This window comes from Passer domesticus, chromosome Z (assembly GCF_036417665.1).
Source record: "Passer domesticus isolate bPasDom1 chromosome Z, bPasDom1.hap1, whole genome shotgun sequence".
Lineage (NCBI taxonomy): Eukaryota > Metazoa > Chordata > Aves > Passeriformes > Passeridae > Passer > Passer domesticus.
Window position 1 is genome coordinate 17,553,080 of NC_087512.1, and position 19,612 is coordinate 17,572,691.

Below are 19,612 nucleotides of genomic sequence, written 5' to 3' on the forward strand. Positions count from 1 at the left end.
TAGCAGTAGCACATTTGACAGCTGAATAAATCATTACTGTCTGTTTTTCCATTGTAATTAATAAATAGTAATATTTTAAATGCTCCTTATGTCCCTTTCAGCTTCTTTAGACATCCAGTAGACCTGGCAGGTTTTCCATGCAACTGTAATGATGATCCCATTTGGAAAGGACTAGCCCTTCATATTTAGATGAAAGAGTTACAAAGGGATTTTGATGCTGTAGTTATGTTAGCATGTCAGGGGTAAGTTGTCCTCAGCACAGAGGTGCAAGTGGAGTTTCTGGTGCAAATGAAACCATGTCAAGGGAAGAGCATCTTGCCATGCTTATCATTGTCCTTCACAGAGGTGAAAAAAGTCTGGGCTAAGGGACTGTTTCCAACTTTTTACAACATAATCGTGCTGTACTCCCAGCCAGCAAGTGATACTAGGAAGTAAAGCTACTTGAATTTTCACAAACACATATTTCCCTGCTTGAGGGATTCAGGTGTCCCAAGATTTGAAAAAAGCTATGGCTCTTCTTTTTTCAGAAGAGCCATAGCTGTGTTAGTAGAAAAACACTTGCTTTTATAAACTGTGCCTCCCTTAGGAGTTCTGTGATGACTTTTGCTCCATAGCTGCAGCAACAGAGATTCCTCAGGGCTTGCCAGCCTGCAAAAACTGAATCTATTTTAGCACAGCACGAATAGCTCAACCTGTTTTACATAATGCAGTATCATTTTTACATAAAAGCTACAGTAATTAATACCAGTTTATTATTGGTGTCGTAGCAAGTGATCTGTCTATAGCAGTAGCCATGGTTTCATTTTAATGATGTGAAAAGTCTCTTCCTATTACCTCATGCTGGTCTCTTTCAAACAGGACTGTGATACATACAGCTGTGCCTCTATTAATTGTGCCCTGGTCCCATCTGACATATATCAAGTGAATGTTTCGTTGAGAGTTTGGAAACCTACCATCATAAAAGTAAGTAAATCCTGTACGTATTCAGAATAATTTTGGGTCTGACAAACTTAAGCCAGTGTTTCTAATGTATCTTAGAATTGTGTCTTTCAATTTCTTAACTGTCTCCTCTAGTATTTGAAGTAATTGCTTCTGCTATTTTAAAATTTCCTTAAAACTGGATCACATGCACTTTCTTATCCTTAAAGTAAGTACTTATAATTTAACAGGAGTTTAAAACCATGGTAAGAAGACCCCCCCAAACTTATTCTGTATTGATGGTCCTTTTGTAATAACTGCTTATGCATCCATAAAGTCTAATCCAACAGATATAAGAAGGAGCACATCTTTTTTAAGGAAGTCTTAATCTGTGAAGGTTTCTCAACTCTAGAAAGAACTTTTTTTTAATTGAAAAACAACAACAACAACAAAAATAGAAACATTAGTATTCCAGAATTACTTAAAATTCTTCTGAAATCTCTGCTATCTGCCCTTTCAAAGCAGTATTGCTGTCTTGCAAGCAGTAATGTGTGTGCTGGAGGTGACATACATGAGCAGTTTCACTGACTTTCATGTTTTTCAGCATCCCCCAAAGCATTAAGATTTTCCTTCACCTTTCTCATTGCTACAAAGCTTTATACTAAAAATACCTAACTGTAAACCATTCCTCTTTCAGGCCAGTATTCACAGCTTAACCCTTGTTGTGAAAGCATTACTTAGGAGTGAGAACTCATCACTGATTTTGAGAAATGACCATCAAAAACTGGAGGTAAGAATGTGATAATTGATGTATTCGTTCTTCATAGAATTTGTTGTGCTGTGGAATCATTATTTTTCATCCATTACTAATGAATTGATTGTTACCTTTAGTAATGCATTATCCTACTCTAAACTGAAGTGATTTCATATTACAGTAGAAATGTCAGAATTAGTCAGAAAATAACACCAAAAGCCTAGTACCATCCAATGTAGTCAGGCAAGGATAAGTACAATAAATTTTTTCTGCTTGCTGTAATAGAAATACTTCCTGCAGCTATGTAAATTAAAAATATAATTAAAATTCATTTAAGGAGTCAATACTATTTGAAAATTGTTCTGAATCAATTCAAATTGATCATACTTGGTATTTTCTCTACTATTTCCTTATTCATTCTTTCATTCTACTTTGTTACCCTGAAGATATATTTGAAAGAGGGTCTTTTGTTTTTCAGAAGTTCATTATGATTTTCATAGATAAGGAAATATATAACACGATAGTAGTGGCATCAGATATAAAGAGAAATGTCTAAGATTTTGTTAGAGGTATTGCTCATCCTTTTACTACTCTCAATTTCAAGTATTTATAGTGTTTAAACATTGGTCTTTTGTGATAACTTGTACATAGAGGATTTACTGATTTACTACAGTGTCCATTTTTTAAAGCAGAAGTCTTATTATGAGTTTTACTTGTTAATACTCCAAAATTTAGAAAAGTAATATTCAATGTGAACTACATCTTGCACAAAATATTTTTGAAAATGCAAAAACACGTGGTTTTTGTTAGCTGGTTTTATATCTGGAAATTTCTTTTAAGTGACAGATTAAAATTCAGTCCAGGAGTAAAAACACAGCTGAGAGGCTCGCAGCTAATGAGAGACAAGGAATTTCAGATTTAACTTTTTTAGGGACATAATTTTCTGCTTAGTGTTCAGTTCTTCAATGCTCTTTTCAACTATAAAGTTGGTCTCTAAATAAATTCTTTCGTTAATTAAAACTCTTGCATGGTCACATTTATTAAAAAGTGAATATTACTTGCTACTGTTCAGTTTACGCCAGATATGCCACATTTAAAATCAAGTTAATGTCTACACAGGCTTTTACATTTATGCTTACCTCCATCTTTCAGGGAGACTGGCACTGAGGGAAGAAGAGTGTACTGAAGAAACTCCTTAGCTTATTCTTCCACTGCTCATGGTTTAGGTCCTGTGTCCTTTAGGACAATGATTACTGACTTGTAGCTGGGCCACTCTCATAAACTAATACACTTACAAAAGTGCAAAGCATTGTGTAAATAATCTCCAGTCTTTCATGCTGGAGATTATCTTCTTAATTCCCTCCTACTAATTGCTGTAGGTAAAATGAAGTGGTACCCTGGGAAATCACTGCATATGGATTAATCGCTGCTGCTGTTTTGATATTTTGGAAGGACACATTATTTATGGCTTATGTTCTGAACACTTTGCAGACCATGATCAAGATTTCCAAAGAACACCCACCGGGTACAGTCCCCTTATGGGTTATCCTCCTGAGTATCTTCGCCGGACTCTTGATTCTCGCACTGCTTATATTTGCTCTGTGGAAGGTAAGCTGCACGTCCTGGTCTTCAGGAGCCTAAAAAAATATGCTCAAATACTCCGTCATTTCTTTCTCATAACTAGGACCCCACAGACAATAATTTTATCTAGTAGTAGATAAAGTAGTAGTGTGAAATCTTGAAGAAATTACAAAATAACTAATTACACTGCATTTTTCTGATGTGGGGTGAGCAGTGCTACCTGATTGAAACCTATATTGCCATTATGTTAGGGAAAGAAAAATAAGAAGATATTTTAGTACAAGTAAGGGTTTATTAAGGAATTTTCCTATCAGCTTTGGCTGTGACCTTTATCCATTAGGTTTTTTTCTGTTGTGCAAGAGATGCTACGTCCTGTGGTGTAAGTCTTGCCACAAGTGGGCACTCTTCTCCAGGCTAAATATTTTGTTCATAATAAAGTTGGAAGGTTACAGCTTATAAATTTCAACATGCATAATCTCTTGAAAATATTTACACTATAAAATAAAATATTATTTATTAAACTGAGTAACAAATATTATTATTAAGCACTTAACCCTTGACAATATATGAGCAAAACAATGATTCAACACTCTACTATATATTAACTGTACTTAATTTTTCTATTCCAAGAAAAACAGTGATGTGATAAAATATTAATTAACTTTGTACAGCAGTGCAAGTATTAAAATAGTAGTAAGAACCAACACATGAATGTAACCAGTATGGTTTGTATACTTTGAGCAGTTCTTAGTAACTTTTTTTCCTTTTCTGCAGGCTGGATTTTTCAAAAGGCCATTAAAGAAGAAAATGGAGAAATAAAAAAAAAAAAAGAAAATAAAAAAACCAGAAATTTTTGCTCAGGTCTGCCTCCAAAATATTACTGTAAAATTATGAACTTATATGCTTTCCAAATGCTGGTGCATTTAAAAAACCCAAGAAACAGAAAAACAAGAAGAAAATCAAGCACACATGCAAGAAAATAATCTACAACCTTGCAGCATTTTGTGATCTTCAAGAATATACCTTTAAGCGTTGCTCATTTTTGGAGAGTAACTTAGTTCAAAGATTCTAACGTTTTTGAATATGGAAAGTTTGTAATCATATTTTTATATACCTATGTATGTGGAATCATTTTTCATTCCAAATTACACAACAGCTTGTATGTAGCAATCCCAGTCTTTTTTTATCACCTTATGATTTTCAAAAGGAAAATGTATAATTTTCAAAATTCCCTTTTAATGTCACTTCTGTGGAAGCAGATTCTCAATTCACAAGGCAGAACATGTAAACTTTGAGAATGCACCAAATACTGTGTGATAGCTGATGCAATGACAACTCAGAAGACAGAAGCACCTCCAGAATATTGGGTGAAAATTACTGAGATACCATGGATTTCTCTTTCTGCTCATTTTAGCATGTTCATCTGGATGAAGGATACTCCAAGAAAGAGATTTTTATGGTCAAGGACCATAAAGGGTTGATCCATTAAATCACATAACTGTTTGAACTTGAAATATATTTTTGGCAGGCCTAAAAATGCGCAAATCATTCAAGCCCATCTGATTGCACACTGTACTCAAATAAGCAGGGGCATAATTTTATCTGCAAATTGAAATATCCATATTTATGCAGAAAATGTTTAGAGGCACCCTGAAAGTTTGACTCTTGCTGTATATCTTGGAGTAGCCAGCAGGGTGCTTCATAAACTGTCATTGTAAATTTCTTGTGTAGCTATTTAATCCAATGAATTTAAAGTGTACAAAATGAAAATTATCAAAAGAGCACAAATAGGAAATTCAGCACTGGCAAGCTTCTTCTAGTATTATAAGTCACAGCTCATCTTTATTGCTTAGGAATTTAAGAAGTGATGAAGAATTTGCATACTAAATAAGCACTTAAAAATGATGTTTATTTTGTGTAAAAGATTAAAAGTTTATATGAGAATACACTGAAATGTAGATAGCAAAAGGTTTCTTTAAGAAATTTTTTCTTTCTATTTAGATCATTCAGTTTCTTCCTTTCTTTCATGCACTTGTCTTCCTCCCATGAGGATTTCTCCTTGAGGCTCATGGCTGCGCCATGACCTTGAGAGCTTCCTGTGTTTCTTGGAGCCACATGAAATTAACAGGAGAAAAAGGATGCATGCTGGCAAAGTGTAATGCTGCCTCAGCATGACTCAGTATTGATTGCCAGTAGATCAGAAAATGCTGAGGAGGTGTTCTAAGTTCTGTAAGACACACTTGTTGGCAGAAAAGCTTTGTCTTGCTAAGGAAGCCAGGAAAATTTGTTCCTCCTCTTGGGACAAATATCACTGAAAAAAACCAACCAGTTTTCCAAAATGTTTTTGCTTATCACTGTCTTTATAATAGTAGCTCTAAAAAGACTAATAAGTTTTATAAACACTTATTTTTCAATAAGAGAATATAGATTGGGTCGAACATGTTGACAAGCAAAACTCTCAAAGTGTGCAAGAAGGTGTTTCATTGCTTGAAAGGTGGTGTACCTCTTTAGTACCTTTTATTTAGTTCTTAAGTTAGAGAAAGTAGCTATTGGGAAGGGCTGGCTTATGTGAATGCAACAAGTAGGATTGAGTTTGAAAGTGCTGGCAATTTCTCCTCATGTCTGTGGGAAAGGTGGTTATCTCATAGCAGCAGTCTGCTGAAGGTAGCAGTATGACTCAGGGGAGGGGGCAGAGCCCTCCGTGGGAACGCTGTGGGTGGCTGTGCCTCGCGGAGCCAGGGAGATCTGCTGAGGCAGTGGGACGTGGTTGCTGTGCTCATCTGGACAGCTGGAAGGGCCCCCTGCCTGAAGGGGGTCTGAGCACAGGATGCATGAATAGAAGCAAAAAAGTGACATAGAGGAATTGCAGATAGAAACCCTGCTTCATTCAATGTGAAAGCAACCCAAAATCTATTTGTTGAACTGTGAAGATAAATTAATAGAGCAGTGATTTCAGTTCCAAGTAAGACATAGGTTTTACTTTAGGAAAATGTATTATTTTGCCCATTTGTTTGAAAGAATTACATAGCACTTGGCACCATAACATTTGAACTCATTGAAATTATAATTTTTTTTTCTCACAGTATCTCTGAAAAGGCATAGCAGTGCTGTTAAGCTCTAATGAGTTTGTAAAGGAACAGAATTTTGGAGGAATTGTGACTCACCTATGCACACGTAGGAAATCTATGGTAGAAGAGGAAATACTTGTATTTATTATTATTCATTCAGTTTGTTAACAATGAGGTCATTTTTCCTGGCTTCATAAAATTACTCACAAGTTGCGTAAGACACACGTAATTCTTATGCAGCATACTTTTAAGTCTTTCACTATTTAGTTATGATAAGCTGTTAACCAGAGCTTTTCATTTTCCCGTGACACTTCATATCTTATTTTAAAGCACCAGCCTAACTGAAAAATATATAAGTCAAAAGAACAGTCTATTTCTCTAGATGAAGACTATGCAAAAAAAAAACCCAATAGTATTTATCAATGTAAAATATGTTTAAGATCGGTGTTTCATTTTAGACTTTTTTTGCACTGTAAAAACAGTAATAAGCTTTGTATAACCACACTGCTTTCTTCTTTCATGATGCTTTCTCTTTTTTGCACATTTGTCCTATTATCATGTTTTCAATTATAGTAGCTATTTAAAAGATAAGTATACATACATACATACAAGTATGTCAAGGGGATAGCACTATAGCACATTATTCTTACACGATTCTTAGCCATTAGTAAACTTGTTATTTTTATCCATACTAGCCTTTCCACACAGCACTGGAAGAGCAGTATTTTACTGCTTTTCATGATATACAACAGAAAAACCTACTGAAAGCAATACTGCAAGCATCAGGAACATCTCACTTAAATTTGGCAGGCACTAAAGGTACCAGAACCTAATTTTACAGCAAGTAACCAGTTTTATTCCTAAAAATAGACACATTAGAGTTGTAATGTGATTCTAATAACTATGAAGAGAAATATTTTTACTGAAGCAAATTTGTGTAAAAATTAATAACAAATTTGGTCTGTAATGAGAGATTAGGCAACTAAAGGATTCTAGCCCACACAGCTCAGTTCCTAAATTCAACACTGAAGTAGGTAACTTAATGGAAATGGACAAGCTAGTTTTCTATAGAGCAGGGATTCTCTGCACACTCCTGCCTCAATATCAGGTTGTTCTAGAGGTTGCTGTTCCCGTACATCATTTTAGAAGTCTTAGGAAACAGCATGTCCATTAGAGCAATCTTGAGCAGCTGCTTGTGCTCCGTGGGCAGGTCCTTTGCTTGTCTGGTTTCACTCTAAGTCATTACTATGAGCCATTACTACAGACACAAGCCACATACCCTGACCCCTTACCTGAGCCCTTTAGTACATATCCTGTGCTGAATCATTTTGAGCATAGTGTTCCTCTTCTTCAGAGCCTGAGTCAGGGGAATCCACCCTAAACTGAAGCCAAGGGTTTTCATCTCACCTGGCACTAAAAGGCTGGAGTTAGGCTCATATTCATCTAATGAATTCTGCATAACCTAATTGGTTAATTTCTTTAATTGCGTATTTTGTATATGATGACCTATTCAAAAATAAAAGCAGATAAGATAATCAGAATGTACTGCTCCTAACTATACCACTTAACAGGAATAAACGGGGATTTACATACTTTTTAAGAAAACCACAACATTCTGCACAGCATTTTCTTTTTCCTGTAAAAGTATTCCATGTGCTTTATTGATTAAAAAAGAAATTAAGAGTCTAACAAGTCTCCTGTGTAGTTTGTTTGCTTGTTATTGATATAAGAATATAAGTTAACTCGTCTCAGTACCTAAAAACAGATTCATCTACCTGTCAATAAAAAGGCATTGTAGACACAAGAATTCTTGCACAGGAAAGCTTGATGTGGTCAAGCTGCCAGAAATACATTGTAATTAGATTCATGGACTTTGTGCTTATACCCATGTTTGAAAGCATTTTAGAGGATCATATGACTTCCTGGCACAGAGTTGTTTCCATGACACTAAAAAGTTGAAAGACACATTCATTCATTCATCTGACCATTCTTCCTGTCGAGCAATTACTCTGTACAACTTATTCCTGTAACCCAAATAGTTTATGGTCTTGCATAATTACAAAGGATTCTCATTAATGTCCTTAGACCTAATAAATGTTTGTATCAAAACTTCCTAGAAGACAAAGATTATATCTTTTATATCACTTTTAACTTTTAGAAAACATTACAAAATATGTGATAACTGTTCTCTCATCGAAGACTACTTTGATGCTGAATCACAGTTCTCTTAACAGCAACATCCTGTCTAGTCATGGGGGAGTGCTTACCAAATTGACTACTCTGTATGTATCTGATCATTAAGAGTTTGCTGGACCTTGCCCATGGGAGCATTGCAATGAAAATTAGGGGGGGAAAATCCATTTCTCGTTTTGGTTGGTTGGTTTAAACTGCTTTTCAGTGGAATTAATGAATAACCAGAATCACTTTCTCACAGCAAGAACTGTAATGTGATGTGTGATTTTCACAGAACTGGATTATAATTCATTGTGTTTATCAGAAGCAGGCCTTAGCACTTCACAGTTCAGCGATAATACCATTCCATGCAGTGGGTGTGGTTTGAGCCCTGAAACAATAAAGAGTCATAAAGATTAAAGTGCTGATGAAGTTTTAATAACAAATGTCTGATACCACTCTTTAGACAGAACAAATGGATTCTGCTTTAAAAAGTGGGTGATAAAATGAGCTTTCATCAGTGAAATCATGCTTTACTTAGAAAGACTGAGGGCTGACACCTCAGAGAGTGGATTTTGTTCATTCAATTAAAAAAAAAAAGTGAGTGAAATACCTCAAAAGGCAGATTTTGATTCTGATTCTAGCACAGTGGGGCATAGAGCTACTTTACTGCATTTCCCTGCTCATGCTCTTACCCTTCTGACTTTCTTCTTTTCTCAGTTTCTGAGCATTCTCAGAAAGGACAGACATTCCTCAGGGGCTCACTGAATGTTGCATCTCCTGGGGATTTTCAAAGAAATGGGATAGGGACCAGAAGTATTCAAAGTAGATCGAACTTACAGATCTAGCAAGCCAATTGTCTTGGCACACTTTGTCCATCCCCTTCACCCATCTTTCACATTCAGTGGTGGTGAAATCACACTTCTTGGTTATGGTTCAGCTTGATTTGCTACTGGAAGTTAATATTTATTGCAAAGCCTCACATACCTGGTTCAGTATTACCTATGGTCCTTAAGATTTATTCATGTTCAGGGTATTGTTATTCTTACTGGGGTAAAGGAATAGAATCTCTTTTCTCTAGTGAAAGTTTCTTCATATTATTTTCCATTACATTTTCACTACATCAAAATATTAAGATGAAAAACAGAGGATATACTCATTTTCCCTGAGGAGCATTTGAAGATTAGCAATTCTGTGATAGTAGACATAGTCTGAGAAATGTAAATTACTTTCTATCATTTTGGAGAACTCATAGAGAAATCTTTCTCATGGTCCAAAGTAACAGCCATTAATAGCTCACTTTCTTGGATGCCACTCATAAAATCTCAATGACAAAAGCCTATTAATCTATTACTCCAGCCTCAGCCATTTCACACTGTGCCAGAATAGATGCTGTTGCATCTCAAAACTTTAGGGTTCAGCTAAAATTTCCAATGACCCTGATAGCCAGGAAAAAAAGAAAAAAAAATTGTAGTGATGAAGGTTTTTAAATTCTCAGGAATCTCAAAAACTACTGAATTGCTTTTTGCTCTTAATTTGGAGGAACTACCAAAATTAATTCAGTGCTCTGTCTCCTATATGTCATTAATTCCCAGTATTTGGAAAATTACCTGTAGAATCCACCTAACAAATATTTGAGAGTAATATATGCTTCATAACATGCTGCTACAATATAGTTCATGGAATCATAGAATCATTAAGTTTGGAAAAGACCCACAATCATCAAGATTGTAGCACAAAGTGCCATGTCCAGTCATTTCTTGAACGCTTCCAGAGATAGTGATTCTACCATCTCCCTGGGTTGCCCATTCCAATGCTTAACCATCCATTCTGTGAAAAAATGCCCCCTGATTTCCAATCTAAAGCTCCCCTGGAGAAGCTCGAACTTATGTCCTCACATCCTGTTACTGGTTTCCTGGGAGAAGAAACCACAGCCTCCTTTCAGGCAGCTGTAGAGAGTGATAAGTGATAATGTAAAAAACATATTTTACATTGAGCCTCCTTTTCTCCAGGATAAACACTCCACCTCCCTCAGCTGCTCCTCACAGGACTTGTGCTCCAGCTCCACTGCCCTTCTCTGCACTCTCTCCAGCTCCTCAGTGTCTTTCTTGCACTCAGGGCCCAGCACTGGACACAGCACTGGAGCTGTGGCCTCAGCAGTGCCCAGTACAGGGGACAATCCCTGCCCTGGCCCTGCTGGCCACACCATGGCTGATCCAGGCCAGGATGCCATTGGCCTTCTTGGCCACCTGGGCACAGCCTGGCTCATGTTCAGCTGCTGTCAGCAGCACCCCCAGGTCCTTTCCAGCCTCTCTGTCCCAGCCTGTGGCACTGCCTGGGGTTGTTGTGACCCAAGGGCAGGACCCAGCACTGGGCCTTGTTGAACCTCACCCCACTGGCCTCAGCCCATCAGTCCAGCAGATCAACATTCCCACCCAAACTGGTTTCATCTGCAAACAGACTGAGTGCACCCAACCACTTGTTGAGGTCATTGATGGAGATACCAAGCAGAACTGGCCGCAGTACTGAGACCCAGGGAAAGAGCACTAGTGACCAAATAAAATCTACAGAAGGTGCACACCTTTGCACATGGCCTAATGGCATCGTTTCAGTCACATGTCACTAACTCTCAAGAGGAGGCATGTCCTCTCTTATCAAATGGCCCCTCTTCCATGACCATCCCACCAGCCCTTCATGCAAAGAATTTTCAGATTTTATTCCAGTTTTTAAGGGCTGGCCTGTTGGTTCCCCCCAGGACAAATTTTCTTAGAAAGTGAATAAGATTTTTGCAATCTGGTAAGGAATATATTATAAAAACATTAATAAAGGAAGATGAAGGAAAAACTCCATTTATTGAACTCAGTGGGGGAGAAATATGTTTCCAAAGATGAGGAAAAGGCTGATGCCCTTAATGCCTTCTTTGCCTCAGTCTTCAACTGTAAGACCAGTGATCTTCAGGGCAACCAGCCCCCTGAGCTGCTTGAAAGGGATGGGGAGTAGAAGAGACCCCTGCAATCCAAGAGGAAGAAGTCAGTGACCTGCTGCACCACTCAGACACCCACAAGCCAATGGGACCAGATGGGATTAACCCAAGGGTACTGAGGGAACTGGCAGAAGAATTTGCCAAGACATTCTTCATCACTGATTGTCAGTCCTGGCTACCTGGGGAGATCCACACAGGTTGGTCACTGTGATTCCCATGCACAGGAAGGGCTGGAAGGAAGATATGTGAAACTACAGGTTTATCAGCCTGACCTTGGTCCCAGTGCAGGTTATGAAACATCCTGAGTGTGATCACACAGCACTTACAGGACAGCCTGTAGGGATCAGAGGGATAACACGCAGCCGCCACAGCTTAGGAAGGGCAGATCCTGCCTGATCTCCTTTGATGACCTGGTGACACATCTGATAAACAAGTGAAAGGATCTTGATGTTATCTACCTGGACCTCAGAAGAGCATTTGGCACTGTCTCCCTCAGCATTCTCCCGGAAAAGCTGGCAGCCCACAGCTTGGACAGGTGCACCCTTTGCTGAGTTAAAAACTGCCTGGATGATCAGGCCCAGAGAGTGACGGTGAATGGTGCTGCATCCAGCTGGCAGCCAGTCACTCTGGGGCTTCCACAAGGCTCACTGTTGGGCACAGTTCTGTTCAATATGTTTATTATCCTGATCAATAACTTAAAAATTTGGATGAGGAGATTGAGTATACCCTGACTAAATCCAGAGTCTACACCAAGTTGGGCAGAAATGTTGATTCTGCTGGAGGGCAGGAAGGCTCTGCAGAGGATCTGCACAGGCTGCATCGATGGGCTGAGGCCAGTGGGGTGAGGTTCAACAAGGCCCAGTGCTGGGTCCTGCCCTTGGGTCACAACAGCCCCAGGCAGTGCCACAGGCTGGGACAGAGAGGCTGGAAAGGACCTGGGGGTGCTGCTGACAGCAGCTGAACATGAGCCAGGCTGTGCCCAGGCGGCCAAGAAGGCCAATGGCACCCTGGCCTGGATCAGCCATGGTGTGGCCAGCAGGGCCAGGGCAGGGATTGTCCCCTGTACTGGGCACTGCTGAGGCCACAGCTCCAGTGCTGTGTCCAGTGCTGGGCCCTCAGTGCAAGAAAGACACTGAGGAGCTGGAGAGAGTGCAGAGAAGGGCAGTGGAGCTGGGGCAGGGTCTGGAGCACAAGTCCTGTGAGGAGCTGAGGGAGTGGGGGTGTTTATCCTGGAGAAAAGGAGGCTCAGGGGTGACCTTGTCACTCCCTGAAAGGAGGCTGTGGCCAGGTGGGGGTCAATCTCCTCTGCCATTCAACCAGTGACAGGATGAGAGGATGTAAGTTCAAGCTGCACCAAGAGAGGTTGGAATTGGACACCAGGAAGTTTTTCTTCACAAAAAGGGTGACTAGACATTGGAATAGGCTTGGTGATCTCAGAATTCTTTTCCAATCTAATTGATACTGATAATGTGATAATGTGAATGCTTTTTTGGAGTCTACTAGACAACATGTGATCACATTACCAAATTTTTTGCACCACCTTTCTGATGTTTCATCTTTTACTCAGGCTTTGTAGCTAATCCTACGAAATGTAGCAAATAACCAGGAGAGAATAATTAATTAAAATTAATTTAATAATTTCACTTAAAAATTAATTTAAATCCCACATAATTAATTAAAAATTCAGTGGGATTCAGTGGAAATTGTTAAGGGAGTCAGGTTTGCTAAAAAATGTCTACCGAATTCTTGAGCAACTTTTGATGGCAGGCAGATAAAAAGGAATAATTTATAGATCTTAATTCAAAAAAATCCAAACAATTATGATGTTTCCAAAATATAAATGGTCAGAAATGTAAATAAACGCATATTCTAAGGAAATAGAGGCTCCTGTCTTTTCATCGGGTACTTTTCAATCCTGTCTGATAAATATTTTAAAGATACACACTATTTTTAAGAATTCACGTGGTTATTTGAGCTGTAGCAAGGTTAAATACTTTGGTAATTGGAGTAGCACATCACCTGCTCCAGAGACCCTGAATTACATACGTTGTGTTAGTGGGCTCTGCTGTAGGACCTCACTTTTGAGATCACAGGTGAATGGAACACTTCACTGGCTTCATTACATCCCATTCATATTATTTCCCCATGACAGATTTAAGCTTTTCTTACCTGAAAAAAAGAATTGGTAAAAATATTGCTGGGTAGAACACAGTTCACACAAAACAGCAAGAGACAGGTAAGTGTATACTGCTATTCCAGAGTAGGGAGTGGTGCTGTGCATCAAGACCAAGACTGGAGAGTTCCTGTGTAGCACTTTGAAATTATTGAATCAAAGTTGCAAAAAGCATTAAAATGTGTGGTTTGCACAGTAGCATAGCAAAGTGCTGGTTTGTCCTCTGCTTATTCCCTAGGTGATACCTAAAACACCATTAGTGTATTTTTGATATTTTCCAGTTTTATTTCAGATCTGAATTATTACTAATGTCTAAACTACATCCTCACAGCTAATTTTAACATTTCCTTTATAGATTTGGTGTTTTTTTAAGTAGCTTGTTCTTTTTCCTTCAGTGGAGCCCTTAATGTAACTTTTCTGTTATAGACACCATGTTTCTGCTAAAAAAAAATAACTAGTATTTGTAGCCCTTTCCTCTAGCATCTCCAGACAAATCAAAGCGTGACCTGGAGCCATTCATCTTGGCCTTCTGTGTGTAAATTAGCTACTTTTCCAAGATTTCCCCCCAGAAACACATTAACAGATAACTGCTAAGTTTTGCGTACCACAGAAACTCTGATTCTCTGGTCAGCCCTTGCAAATGACAAAAAATGGAGATACGTGCATATTTCTCTGAGAACAATAATTTGAACATTTTTTGTCACATTAAAAGCTAGAATAACATGCATAAATTGTAAAATTGATCACTGGAAGTATGTGTTCACCAGAATAACTTTTAAAAGCAAGATTAATTCATTATTTTCACTCTGCAACTTCTATTTTTTCTTGAAAATGCAAAACCTATAGTGATCTTTTCATACTGATCAAGCAACCTGCTTCACACAGTCCTTACTGTGAAAAATAAAGTTGGTTTGGCCCTTGATAACAAAATAATTTATTCTAATGTACACACTGTATTTGCATAGAGCCAACACTGAAACTTTGCAAATAAGCTCAGGCAGATACAGAAGTTTTGGCAAGTGTCCCTGTGATCAATTACTAGCAGACATGACAAGGTGCTATAAAACATCATTAAACAACAAACACGTGTACAGCAAAGGGTGTGTATCAGACCCCATTTTATAGTGCAGAGATAAGGAGCACTAACCAAACTGTTCTCTGTGTAATTTGACTATCAGTGTAGGTGAACAATAGTAAATAATAATTTACCTGAATATGTGCAATATATGTATAAAATTTCTGATGTGAGTCAAAAATGGTGAAATATTGCACAATATAAAAACTCTTGTTTCCTATAATATGCAAAGTACAGTTCAGGATTATATGAAGGTTGTTATCAAATGGCTTAAAATAATTTAAAACAAAAGCATTAATCTAAGGGAGTATTGTTGAAGAATACAGTAATTGCCACAGAATTTATTCTCTTACAGCCTATTCTTTGTAAACACTGAAGAATGTTGGTCTTAGAAGCAGCACCCTGGGAGACAGCCTTTGTGTGTGAGAAATTATTCTTCAACATTGTATCTGGATGAGAAAGAAAGTTTCATATCCTAAGGATATATTTATAATTAGAATGGTGTAACTGAATCAAAGACATTGTTCTTAGGAAACAGACATTAGTCTGCTGAGGTTATTTTAGGGTGGGGCAGAGGGCAACTCTAGGTTTGTTCCATTATTAAGAAACCATTTTTCTCTATGACGTGGATTTTTGGTTGTTGTTTTTTATTGTCCTTTCATTAGTATTTATTAATTATGTTCTTCTTATTCCTTGTAGAAGTATAGATTTTCCTTCTTGTCCTGGAGTGGCACATACATGTATATACTCAGTGCAGATGAAAAGAAAATCTCCCACGGCTGGTCTTCCCATCACAATTTTCCCACTGGTCACTGGACCAGTCTGGGTGCTGAAGCTGGTGTTACTGCTTCAGTATCTGCACTTCAATACTGCCTGAGGTGTCTTCAGGTCTCCTGTGGCACCGCACAAGGGAAACAGAGTGCTCCCAGAGACTTGTGAGTTGTCCCTGGTGATGGCTGACCAAGGGCCCTGGAAAGGGCTTTGGAGTTCAGCAGTGACAGCGTTTGGGGAAGTGCTCACAGTGAGTCCATGCAAGCTCTTTCATTAGATTGGGTAACAGTCCTATATAGCTATAAAGCACACACATGAAAGAATCCAATGTAAGTTATACAAAGACAGGTCCCTGCTGCACTTCTATCAAGTGGATTTTAACATGCTGGTGGAGATTTCTTTAACTGCATGATGTCCATATAAAACTCATATCCAAAAAATCCTGTTGAAAACCACCTGCTGACAAATGCTGAGAAACTTCTTCATTTTAATTTACAGTTCAGTTTCCAAATGTTAAAAACAAATAAGAAGCTGAGAGAATACATGTGCTCCTTAAATAATAGCTACAGTGTGCCACACCTAAACAGCCATGACCTAGATGGCAAGGAGGGTGAAGGAAGGAAGCTCTTTTATTTCAATTTTCCAGGCCAACTGTCTTTTTCATTACACAGTGTTAATGCCAAGAAGTTCAAATTATTCAGCAGAATTCATTGTACAAAATGAAATAAATATATTCCATATGAAAATGTAGTCTACAAATTTTGATATTTACTGGAACTGTGGGATGGAGAAAATGCATGTTTCTCAAATAATCTGGACATACATTATTCAAACAGTGCTGACAAGGCTAGGTAGACTGAAAGCTACACAGACCCCTTTCTGATTTCTTAGGAAGTCAAAATCCTCATCTCCTTATTTTTACTGGCTTTGATTCTCTTTGTCTACCTGGATACTGGCCTGGCATCTAAGGAAACGCAGGCAGTTATTTTGCCTAGGCAATATATCCTCACCATCCATCATTGCCAAGTTCGAGTGGCAGAGCTTCTGGATCCTCTTTCACTGCTGCATAGCTGGGGGCATAGTCTGCAAAAGTTTAATTTAAAGAACATATACACTCAGTGACATCAAATGCGCAGCTTAATAAGAAAAAGAGGCATCCCCAGCCCTGCAAACCGCTGTTGCCCAGGGTTCCCAGGGCGGGGGTGGTGGGTGTCCCGACCCCGGAGCCCCCTTCCAGCGCAGCCATGAGGCAAAGGCACGCAGCCTTGGGCAGCGCCAGGCGGGTCTCCTCCAGGGAGTAAAACCAGGAGGGAACAGAGTGGGACAAGCCGGAGGCAGAGCCAGCAGGGCACAGCACCGCCGGCCGCGCCGCGGGCGCGGAGCGAGGGGCGGGAGACGGGAGGAGCTGCGTCCGGCCCCTCCGCGGCCGGGGACCGCAGGGGGCGTGGAGGAGGAGGAGGGGGAGGAAAAGAAGGAGGAGGAGGAAGAGTATTTGGGGGCGGCTCGGAGCAGGTGGCGCCCAGTGTCGCCCTGGGAAGCGGCCAGCTCGGAGCGGCCCCGGCCCGACCTCGCCCCGCGCCGGCCATGGGCTCCGCGGGCACGGCGCCTCTGCTCCTCGCGCTGGGTACGTCTGTCCGTCCCGCCGCTCCGGGCAGCACGGAGGGAAGGAGGGAAGGAGGGAGGGAAGATCCACCGGCGAGGTGCGGAGCGGGAGCGGCCCCCGCCGCGCCGCCGGGCCGGGCGGAGAGGCGCGGAGGGTGCGCGGCTGCGAGCGAGCGCGATGCATCGGCGGCGATTTTAAAGCAGGTTAAACTCCTGGAGTGGCGTAGATTGCACTTTCCCCTAAATGGACTGTGTGTGTGCGCGCTGGAGCGGAGAGAAAGGGGACAGTCTGATGTGTGAATTTAGGATTATATGATGGTTATAACTTTTTAGGCGCGAAGATGATGTTATCTGAATGCTGCTCCTCTTTGCAAGAGTCCTCCAGGTCTGTAACTACACTGTTGGGCAGATGTCACTCCTTGGACAAGGATAGGGAAACTTGAACCATCTCCTCCTTCTCTTGGCTAACTTAATTACCATTACATCTATTTTCCTGGGAACTATAAGCAATCATATTCACTTGCCATGAGCAAATTCCCAGGCAGTTTCAGAGTTTTAATATTACTGTATACTCTCAAAACCCCTTAATTAGCAAGTCACCGAAAAGGTAGCATGAAAATGAGTTTTCACTGGTGAACTGTTCTAACTTGTTCTTTCAGTAACTATAGCGAACACTGCAGTGGAATGTGTGGCTGCAGGGTATGAAATAAAATACAAAAATATTAACCTGTGATGTGGTATATAGAACAAAAACAACCTGGCAATTTTTTTCTAAAAAAGAAAAATTCTGAAAAGTACCAGTGGGCAAAACATTCCACCCTGTACTTCAGCTTAATCTATCCTTTATTCTCCTGGTTACAGCTACTGAAAACCAGGACCATTAGCATTCACTGTAATTCATGGGGTCTTAAGACTTGCAGAGTTTGTAGAGCAGTGCTGAAAGCGGAAGATAAGGGCTGATTGTGAGAGGAGAATTCCTCTGGCATTTTGAATGACAGAAGTGGGATAGGTCTGCTTCGTTCAGGCACTACCCATGATTTATCTCAATTTAGACATCTGAAAGCTGTCATAATTTTGATTTCAGATGTGTCATGACATTTGATGATAATGGATGCAATTACTGGGTTAATACTTGCTAAGGCCTTTTTGATCTAGCACCAAAAAGTTTCAGACAGGAGAGTTTTCCTTAAGTGTTTTTAGTGTTCTGATGGTACTATGGTGGTACTCTTGTAGCTCTCCCACGATAATTTTCAAGTTGCTTGAATTCTAGTGAGCTGGTTTACTTTCAAAGGTGATACTCTTAAATTTAATTGGGATAGCTTGGCTGAATTAGTCTTTACTTCTAGAAAATATTCCAAGTTGTCAGTATATTAACTTCTGAATTATCAGCTGTATTAAATGGGTCACATTGGGTGCTTTGCTGTGTCTCTAAATTCAACTAAAAATAGTGCAACAGTGAAGTAGTGGGTTACTCTTTGCTGATGTGTACTTTTGTGTCTGGAACATCATTAAGACTTTGTAGATGCTACAAGAAGAAGAGATCTGAAACAGAACTATCATTTTGATAGCATGACTTTGTTAACAACCATGTAAATTGTTGACCAAAAAGTGTATAGCATAGAGAAGTAGATTATGTCAAGAGGAATAAATGATGCATTAACAGGGCAACCTATGCAACAACACCGGAAGCTTTTCTGTTGCTACATGCTGCTGATAGATTTGCCACGTCAAGTTCTTTAAATTTACATTTTAAGTATGCATTTTTTTCCGTATCCTGTCCTTAAAAGTCAGAGCCAAAACAGCCCCACTCTCTATGAGAATGAAGCCAGTGGAAAATACAGTAGCTTTCCTGGGCTCAATTCTGGTAACATTTTCTTTGGAAAGCTGTAGTGTCATGCTTCAGAGGAGATATTTGAAATTTGGCAGGAAGGCACTATTTGCATTGTCTACCTAAATTTGGCCAGGTAACAAGTCTGTGCAAAACTATATTCCTCTGGAAAGAAATGCATTTTTATCAGCTAGTTTCTAAGTTAATTTATGTCCGCCTGGTTGTGCACCTTAGTAAGATGTTTCCGTGTGAGGTCTTAGATCTACACTTGAAAATACAAAAAACTTCTTTCTTGACTTCTCATGCTGTTTGTTATTTTCAAAGCACTATCCATAGTTTTTTAAGTCACTCTGCTTTCCAGTTTGCTTCTGGATGGTGGTCTCCTGACTGTCTGTACTGCATGCTCTTAACTGCTTCCTGGGCTTCAGATGAACCAGCTTGTTCTCCTTTTTATAACAATTAACTTCTGAGTGAAATACCAAGTGATAGTGTTGGAGGACCATACATAGGGGAGGAAGTAAAATTTGCAGTGACCTTGCCTATACTATCTCAGCAAGCCTTCATATTGAAGACTAACATGCATCTTCCTCCAGCAATCCAGGATGTGAATGATACAACTCCTAGCACATTCATAAAATCTCCATTCTGTGAAGTACACATCCCTTGAACTCTTTAATTCTGAAATGT

General features: G+C 39.4%; 2 protein-coding genes and 1 long non-coding RNA gene across 9 annotated transcripts in view; all 3 read left to right on the forward strand.

The window, feature by feature from the left end:
* Positions 1-8,013, forward strand: part of ITGA1 (integrin subunit alpha 1) — a 73,776-nt gene extending 65,763 nt beyond the window's left edge. For all 3 annotated transcript variants that reach the window (XM_064403461.1, XM_064403462.1, XM_064403463.1), the window contains exons 27-30: positions 859-963; positions 1,616-1,708; positions 3,164-3,280; positions 4,028-8,013. In XM_064403461.1, coding sequence (XP_064259531.1) covers positions 859-963; positions 1,616-1,708; positions 3,164-3,280; positions 4,028-4,072 — 360 coding nt within the window. In that variant the 3' untranslated portion in view covers positions 4,073-8,013. The remainder of the gene's footprint in view (positions 1-858; positions 964-1,615; positions 1,709-3,163; positions 3,281-4,027) is intronic.
* A 3,588-nt stretch (positions 8,014-11,601) lies between these two features.
* Positions 11,602-16,241, forward strand: LOC135290086 (uncharacterized). Of its 2 annotated transcripts, XR_010352799.1 has the most exons (3): positions 11,602-12,317; positions 12,751-12,878; positions 15,080-16,241. It is a non-coding gene; the product is annotated as an uncharacterized LOC135290086 (long non-coding RNA). The 2 variants fall into 2 exon arrangements; XR_010352798.1 differs by lacking the exon at positions 11,602-12,317 and having other exon boundaries at positions 12,670-12,878.
* Positions 16,242-16,987: 746 nt separating this feature from the next.
* Positions 16,988-19,612, forward strand: part of ITGA2 (integrin subunit alpha 2) — a 66,508-nt gene continuing 63,883 nt past the window's right edge. For all 4 annotated transcript variants that reach the window (XR_010353750.1, XM_064404935.1, XM_064404937.1 and 1 more), the window contains exon 1: positions 16,988-17,119. Coding sequence is in view for 3 of the 4 variants with exons in the window: in XM_064404935.1 (XP_064261005.1) it covers positions 17,080-17,119 (40 nt within the window). In the remaining variant the exon portion in view is untranslated. The remainder of the gene's footprint in view (positions 17,120-19,612) is intronic.